The sequence below is a fragment of the Leucopleurus acutus genome (genome assembly GCF_964270905.1).
Source record: "Leucopleurus acutus genome assembly, chromosome: 3".
Taxonomy (NCBI): Eukaryota; Metazoa; Chordata; class Mammalia; order Artiodactyla; family Delphinidae; genus Leucopleurus; species Leucopleurus acutus.
In genome coordinates, this window is record NC_139145.1 from 144,049,513 (window position 1) to 144,058,771 (window position 9,259).

At 33.9% G+C, this 9,259-nt stretch overlaps 1 protein-coding gene across 3 annotated transcripts in view; it reads left to right on the forward strand.

The window, feature by feature from the left end:
* Positions 1–8,585, forward strand: part of FYB1 (FYN binding protein 1) — a 106,191-nt gene extending 97,606 nt beyond the window's left edge. For 2 of the 3 annotated variants that reach the window (XM_082837409.1, XM_082837411.1), the window contains 3 exons: positions 3,103–3,136; positions 5,783–5,814; positions 6,602–6,804. In XM_082837409.1, the coding sequence (XP_082693535.1) occupies positions 3,103–3,136; positions 5,783–5,814; positions 6,602–6,624 (89 nt within the window). In that variant the 3' untranslated portion in view covers positions 6,625–6,804. Of the gene's footprint in view, positions 1–3,102; positions 3,137–5,782; positions 5,815–6,601; positions 6,805–7,867 lie in introns of those variants that run through there. The other variant, XM_082837410.1, reaches the window with a different exon arrangement.
* The last annotated feature ends 674 nt before the right edge of the window (positions 8,586–9,259 follow it).

Here is a 9,259-nt window from a genome sequence, read left to right on the forward strand (position 1 = left end):
AATGCGAGATTTCCTAATGATACTTTCATATTATCTGTGAGCATCCCTGGTGTGCCAGTGCCCACGATATTATAGAGCTAACTAAACACAGCAGCCACTCTGCATGTTACAGAACTATGATGAGGTTTTCTGTTTATTTCATTTGTTTGTATTTTTCATTACATTCCCTATGATGAATGTTCATGGAACATGTGAGCAGAGAACATTTTTCTACTGCAAAAAAAAAAAAAATTTGTGTCTAGGAACTATCATGGAGAAGTGGTTTAAAACTTCATGGTAAGACACTTGTTTTGACACTGCCATGAATCATGCTTGTAATAGAATGAAGTTTCAGCAGAGATTTTTAAAGGTACTAGACAGCAAAACCTATGCTGTATTAAAAGTCGTTAACCCTACAAAAGTGCTATATGATAGTGATTTCATAGTCTATGAGCCCCAAATGATCACATCATTTCAGGGAACTAAAGTAGAGCAGCACAGTACCATCCCACACCCCAACCCCTTGATAAGTTTGTTCTTAAATAATATTCACAATCGTTGATGTTTATGTAGCTCACACAACAACAAAAACAACAAAACGGCAACAACGTTAGAGCCTTCAACAAAAGAAAAAGCTGCTCCTTAGAGCTCTTGAAGAGTCAAGATATAGGAGGAAATGTAATAGGGATTTGAGCAGCTAGGAAAATATATTTTTTTATAATAAACTTTGTGAGGTTAGGTAATTAAGCTCTATATCATGAGTTATTAACTTTGGTCATTGAAAGGACTGTTTTATGCCTAATTACAGATAGTGTTTTATCCAGGTCTACACAATTTTAGCATAACTGAGTTTTAAAAAGTAGATGACCTACAAGCACAAGAAAATAAAATCCTTTTATTTCCAGAAATGGTGATTATATTCTCTTTGTTTTGGATTTTGTTTCTCTTGACCTTCTAAATATATTTTACAAACAACAACAGAAATATACTTGAGGCCAGAATAATTCCAATCTCTGGCAATATTTTCTTACTTCTTATACATTTCTCTAATTGTCTACATGTTAATTTTAGTTCAGGCACTTTACAAAGCCCAGACAACTCACAATGAGATTGATTTCATCGTTAAAGGCTTCAGTCGTTATTTTAAAATTATTAATTTAAACATGAATATCAATGGGAACACTTACTTGTATTGTTTTATTTTCCAATTTGTTTTAAGAGAAAATTCAAAATGAAAACATAACCACCAATTTTAACTAACGAAAAAAACAAACTTTGTGACTCTTACTGTCTGTAGAAATGGTTCACACTTTAGGTTAGCCCTAAACAGAAGTACAGGTAAAGACAGACTTCAATTATTGGAAGCCTGACACAAAATCCACAATTTGTTCAAAAAGTCTGTTATTTGCACAGAGTTTCTCTTTTGAGAGACACACATAGAGTTGAATTTGTTAGAGATGAGATTATCCCCCTTTAAAAATTACGCTAAATGATGATGTCTACCTTAACTTTTTTTTCAAGTTTGTTAACGTGAAATGACTGAAAGAACTGTGGAATCAAAGTCTACCCAAGGATCATAGATATTAATTTTAGATGACCTTTATATTAATTTTTCCACTTCTTTAACTGAAATAAAAAGGAAGGTATAACATTGTCTAATTTTTCATACTCTGAGAAAAATATTACTTATTGTACTTTTATCATTTTATCATTTCATTACTGCCATGCTGCAGGAATTCAGAGATAACTTTGATTCTTTATTTTCCAAATATGATTCTTATGAACAATTTTCATCAACAAGTAGTTAATTTCTTGACAAAAAATTTTGGTGGAATTGATTTTACCCTGGAATATTTCAAGGGAAAGTTCATTCTCTTAATTTTTAATCCACAATTTCAGTTGTATGATTCTAACTTTTAAACAATTTTGCATGTTAAATCAATGGCAATACGTACGTTTATTAACGTTTACGTAAGTTTATTAACGTTGGTATTAATTTTTGCTTGTGAGCTTCCTGCTTTATCATTTTTTACACATTTACTCTGATTTAGAACCAAAACTAGATCTGAGGTGGAGCAAAACCAATAGACTGACTCAGTGAAAGAAGTTATTTAGAAGCTGTATTGACAAGACTATAAATGGTACTAATCTCAAACATACAACAGTGGCTAGGTGCTAACACAAAACCAATAATTCCAAAGGCTAGTAACATTAATTAGATGTCAGCAGACATTTTCTTAAGAAAAACAGCCCATATTTTTTCTTAGGAGTATTTTGCACAAGAGGGGCAAAAATAAAGTGAAAAAAAATCTTTGCTTTCTTGTATAAAATGTTTATTTTCCATTTAACAGAAGAATCACTAGAATCCCTGATACTAGTGCTCTTCTAATAATTATTTATTCCATGAAAGATGAAAATGCAAACATTGACGCTCTGTCAAATGGCAAAAGCAATAGTGAAAGATCTTTCACACTCATTATAAGAGAGCTGTTTTGAAACCATTTAGAATGCACACTCCCCCAAGTAAACACTAGATTGCGGATCTGAAAGGGGAATGGAACACAGTTCTGACTGTTCAGTATAATAAAATTCGAAAAGTTAAGTCTTAGACCTGGTGATATTTAAAATCCCTACCTGTGACCTACTTTTTTCATAGGAGAAATTATGCTTAATAAATTCTTAAAACTGTGTCGAATGGGTAACACCTTAAAGAAATAGATTAAAATGTGAAAGAAGATTGTGCTACAACCTACAGTAGCTTAGAAAAGAAAATATTGGTTTTTAATTTAAGGGGGAAAGGAGGAAAGATTGTAAATGGAGGAAAAGAGTCATGTAGGAGAGAGAGAGAAAAAAAGTTAGAGAGAAGAGGAAAAGTTATAAAGCAGAAACTAACACACCATTGTAAAGCAATTATACTCCAATAAAGATGTTAAAAAAAAAAAGGAAGGAGAGAAAAGTGGACACAAATAAGAAAAATAAGTCATATTTGGAGATAGATATAATTATTCAATATATTATATCATATTCTTTTAATTATTAAATTCTATTTCAATTTCTTTAAAAATAGTAGGGATTTCTCGAGTTTGTACTGTTAATAAAATTTATTTTCTTTTTCTTTCTTAGATGGTTATGTCCTTCGGAGTTCCTTGGTAGACAAGTAAGCCCATTTTCTTCTACTACTATACTTCCGAAAATAATTATATGCTTTTCTTTAAGAAAGTTTCCTAATATCACTTACATAATATAATCTACTAAACTATCATAAATAAATTTTAAAACAATATGCTATACTAATGTCAATATGGTAGTACCCATAACGAAGTTAGTTTTGATAAAGTGTCACTCTTTTAAATATAAAGGAGGAGCCCTTCTCATTCATGATTATACAGTTCATAGTTTTATATATTCATTGGATACACACATTGCAAATATTGGAGACAGGTCAAAACCACTAACACTTTGCATTTCACTAGCTATTAATGCAGTTGATTGAATTGAATTAATCAGGTATCGATTAGTGTCTGCAGAGTAGGTACAAATATCACCTGTTAACGGTTTATGGCTTGGCACCTAATTGAAGGCTTTTCTTTACTCACACTAGGCATAGTAGAGTATTAAGTTGCCTTTTTTGGAAGCATGCCAGAAAAAGATAGTGGTCAATGATTCTTCTATTTTTATGAATAGGACATTGTCACAGTCTGGTACTAGTGCTATTAGAGTCCACCCACAATGTTATAAGATCCTATTCCAAGTAAACCAGTGCAAGAAATGAACTCCATTATCAGGGTAGGTCATATACCAATACAGAGATTTACAGAATTCAGCATGATTAAGAAATCAAGGGAGATTCACAAACTGTATCCATAAATAACCTGACACCAATCAGAAAGAGGCAAAGCAATGTTAAGGGCTCTGTCAGCAAACCAGGAAAGAGTCAAAAGAAAAATAATCACAATACTTTTATTTTCCTCAGAGCATTAATCACAGTAGTAGGTGTGGGACTTTTCAATAGGTTTTACTCTATGAAAGATACAAATTTCAAGGAAAGAATGCGTGACAAATAACGGGACCACGTCTTCATCAGTGATTACTACAGGATGATTAAGAGAGAATTCAGAAAGTGTACTCTCTAAGTAATTATTGCTTTACTACCTATTGAAGTGAATACTTAATAAAAGTTTATTGAATGAATAATAGAAAAGAATCTGTCCTCTTTGCATTTATATCAGATTTCCATTAGCCAAATCCTCCCCCAATCTCAGAGAAAGGATCCAAACAGAAGACCTAGGGAACTCACAGCATCTGCCATAGTTGGCAGCAATTTGAAAAGCCTGCTGCTGCTTCCATGATAAATGCACAGAGGTAGTATAGGAACCAAGAGTAGGTCTGGTCTAAATGACAAAGTCACCTTACATTTGTGTATCCTACGTTTCAAGGCTATATTAATATTTATAATTCTTTCTACTTTAATTACTTGCATATCATTCTCTCCTCCATTAGATTATAAGTTTCTTGAAGTAAAAACTGTGTCTTACTTATATCTCCTGGTACATAAGAGGGACTCAGTGTGTGTGTAGCATAGAATATTTCACAAAGGTTCAGGACCTGATAAAACCTAAAATGTGTAAAACTCACCAGAACGATTATTATGGCTGCCGCCTATAACCACAAATATTTTTTTAAATTATATAACACAAGAATCACCATACAGTGACTCCTTGGCAGTCCAGTGGTTAAGACTCCATGCTTCCAATGCAGGGGACATGGGTTCGATCCCTGGTCGGGAAACTAAGATCCCACATGCTGCGCGGCATGGCCCAAAACTTTAAAAAGTAAAAAATAGGACTTCCCTGGTGGCGCAGTGGTTAAGAATCCGCCTGCCAATGCAGGTGACATAGGTTCGAGCCCTGGTCCGGGAAGATCCCACATGCCGCAGAGCAACTAAGCCTGTGCGCCACAGCTACTGAAGCCTGCGTGCCTAGAGCCCGTGAAGAGAAGCCACCGCAATGAGAAGCCCGCGCACCACAACGAAGAGTAGCCCCCGTTCGCCACAACTAGAGAAAGTCTGGCGTGCAGCAATGAAGGCCCAATGCAGCCAAAAATAAAATTAATTAATTATAAATAAATAAATAAAATATATAAATAAAAAAAGAATCGCCATACAAACCATATCCTGGCTGCTTATTTTGTAACCAATATTTATATATTTTAAATTAATATTTACAAATTATAATTAGAAACATTGCAGAAATTATGCACCCATTTCCTATGCCAAATATTTCTGTATTTGATTCAACATTTGAAGTTCAAGTGAAAGTAGTATAAATCTGATATTACTGAACATAAAGAATCCATCACAGTTTTGGATTAGGGCCCCCAGTGGAGTACTATGCCATGATTTTTCAGTTTGTTCAGTTCAACAAACACTACTGACCAAGGACAGCTGTGCGCTAGGCTTATAGTTCTATCTAAAGATGAGTAAGGCAAGGTCTATGCTCTTGGGGCATGTTTTCATTATTCTGTATGTCTATGATATGGAATAAATTGTGTGTGTGTGTGTGTGTGTGTGTGTGTGTGTGTGTGTGTGTGTGCGCGCGCTATAAGAATGAAACAGAGGATTAGATTAAGTCAATGAAAGGAGATACAGATGAATATGAAATTTCTTCCCACTTATAAATGTAACTTCTCACCCTTAAATGCCTTATGTCACATAAAATCACATTATTAAACTTATAACCTAAATATTGCTTTAATGTTAAGAAGATTCTTTCTTTAAAATAAAATTTATTTTCTACATTTACAGTGATGGAGAGATTTATGACGATATTGCTGATGGTAAGTCTCACGTGGCACCCAGCACAGAGAACAGTCATGGTGAATTTACTGTTCTTACAAATACTGAAAATAGCTTGCTGGATTAATTAGAGCCTTCCAATCTGATTAGAATTTGAATCACCTGAAAATGTTAAGAAAGGTAAATGCCATGGTATAATGAAATAAAATTATTTTTGAACATGACTGAAAATCAAGGAAAAATCTCTTATTTATTTTCTTTGAAAACAAAAGAATGAAATATTAGTGTATTTTTCATTATACCATGAATCTTAATAAGAATTGCTTTTATCCACAAAAATATTTGTGCCTCAACAATAAGTAGGTACTTATTTCATAACCTGTATTACTCACTAGTATTATCTAAGCATTGTACATTTCTAAATTATGATCTAAAAAATTAATCTCACCTGAAATGAAGCATAGTGTTAATTATGTTCCTTTTAGTCTCCTTTTAAATGTATGATTCTTACTGATACCTAATATGTTCAACCTCATTAAGAATTACTATCAAAAAGTACATTTAATTAAGTACCAGGTAAAATAATCTTGAGTCTCATTTTGATAGAGAATAGATTTGTCCAGAAACTTTGTTTGGAAAAGTACACTGAGCAATGAATGTTAAATAAATATATGGCCTTCGATTTAAATGCTTTTTCATAAAGTGAGACAATTCTCCTATTTTTATCCTAAACCAGGAGAGTATGAATCATTTACATTTACAGCATTGGAACACTTAGAGGATATGTATTTTGTGTAACTAATTTAAATTTGTATTTTCTTCTTTTAGGTTCCATCTATGACAATGACTAGTTCTCAGCTTTGGTCATTCTGCTATGTTCATTTGATGACAATGTGAAGTCTGTGTTTTAATTGGCCTATGTTATCGGGTATCATAGAAAATGAATGCACAAAACTAGTTATTACCATTTGTTATAAAATTATGATTATTTTTATACATTTTGAGATTTTGGACTTAGAAAATGATTTCCCTGCTTAATCAACATCTTGGAAGACTGCATCAATGAGATGTAAGAAATATTAAATACCCAGTTCTGCCTCAGCTACAATTATATAAGCACTTCTTTTAGACCATCAATAGACAACTCTCCCTTCCGAAAAAAAAAAAAAAAATCTTTTGAGAAAAAATGGCTGTTGTCTAAAGAAATATAAAGAACAACAAAAATATAAGGAAGGAAATTTTTAAATTTTTCATAAGAAGAAAAACTCTTGTTTGTACTTCTAATGATCCTATCTTATATTCTCTATTCAAATTATCTATCTTTTAAAAGGCAGGGCTGTCTCCACTCTTACTGGTGGGTTAAATGTTTTCAAAAATTATAGTAGTAGCAGAACTTTTGTATAACGTTTACCATATAATTCTGTTTAAAGTACTGTTGTAACTAGAGTAGATATGAATGAAGACCACCCCAAAATTATGAAGAATGGAAGAATGGAGTTCAAAATTAACTAGCCTTTTATGGCATCTCTTTACTATGAAGACTCTTTTAAAGGTTTCTGTTTTTGTTTCTCTATTACCTCTATGGAAAAAAAATTTTAAACCACTTTACTGGAAAGTTGGCCAGAATAGGAAATACAAATTAATAAACCTTAGCGTTTGGGCTGGGGTATTTCCTATTGGTACGTACTCAACCAAAAATAACCCAAAAACAAAATGTGAAGCATTTGGGTTCCAAATGCTAAGAACACTAAACACCATGATACAAAATGCAGAAACCTAACACCCAAGAAAATAGCATATTAGGAAATTTTTTCACAGCTTCCAAAATATGAATTGAGCAAATCCTAATGCTGGCTCTGCTATTAATGAGCCATGATGTGTTACTGGATAAATTATTTATCCTCCTCCTAGTTTTCTCATCTGCAAATTTCAGGATTAGACTAAGTCAATTTTTCCCAACGTTTTCACTATCAGTTACCTCAAATGTCTATAATCCTCCCTCTACCCTAGCCCTGTGTTTCAGAAGTTTTGCTGATTTTTAAAACTCATTGATTAAATAATGATTAATGCATTATCCATGTTTTAATATTGCAGAGGCCCATTGGAGAGTCTGAAGAGTAGCCCCACTGAATTGAAATAATTTCAAGTAATTGTAAAGGAACTCAAAGGCTTCATGTGGGTAAAGTGGGATTTCTATTAGGTGCTTTGAAATTTAAAAATAGATCAACTACTATTGTTCAATGTGTATACTCTGGGGGTCTGAGGCCCCCAAATTAGAAGCCACTAATCTCAAAGACCCCCTCCAGTTATGAAATATTTTGATGTCTACTTTTTGATAGGGAGAGCCAGTATTTGCTCACATGATGAATTTATTTTAATACTAGATAAAATTACAGCATCCAAAAGTGGTTTTTGTTTGTTACATTTGGTAACAAATATACAACATACACTGACATTATGTTTCCAGTAATTTTATCTTCTGATTGAGAATGGTATGAACTCAATACAATGTCAGTTTTTGGGTTTTTTGTTTGTTTGTTTGTTTGTTTTTTTGCTGTACGCGGGCCTCTCACTGTTGTGGCCTCTCCCGTTGCGGAGCACAGGCTCCGGACGCGCAGGCTCAGAGGCCATGGCTCACGGGCCCAGCCGCTCCGCGGCATGTGGGATCCTCCCGGACCAGGGCATGAACCCGTGTCCCCTGCATCGGCAGGCGGACTCTCAACCACTGCGCCACCAGGGAAGCCCCAATGTCGGTTTTTAAAATTCTAAATTATATCAAGGGTATCTTTCAGAGTTATGCTTTATACACCAAGAAACAGACACATGTTTATGAAAGATTTATATGACAATCATCTTAATATAAAAGAAATATCTGAAGTATTAATTTTAATATACTAAATATTATTTCTATTATGGTTTTATGTGAGGAATTTTGTCATGTGAGAAGAGCGACAAATAAATAATACCTTCAGCAGATAACTTTGCCTCCTACTTATCAAGAAATCAAGGCCATCAGCCCTTCTGTCCTGTAACTTGATCCCAAATCTATGAGTCTTTGAGCCCATTTTTACCTCTTTTGATTTCCACCTCAGCGGATGGGGTGGTACCTCCTGTTCAAGACCAAACCTTCCACCACTGGTGCCCTTGATACTTTGCCTCCTGTTTTGTGGTAGAAATTGAGATAACCAAGTGCAGTTCCCTTTAACTTCCTACAACGTTCAACCTTAACCCTATCCAGACACTATCCCAGAAAATAAGATGTCAATGCTTAGAGTCAAAGCCACAACCTGTTATCTTACGTCTTTCTACCTTCTCTGGAGTCTTCTTCCTCCACAATTAATTCATTCTCAACATCCCTCTTGCACCTCTTCCCCAACCCTCTTTCCCTCCTTCCCTTCCTCTTTTCTATCTTTAACATCTTCCATTCTGCAGATTCCCTCTTCTAGGCTTACAAACATACCGAAGTCTTTCCTATTTGAAAAACAG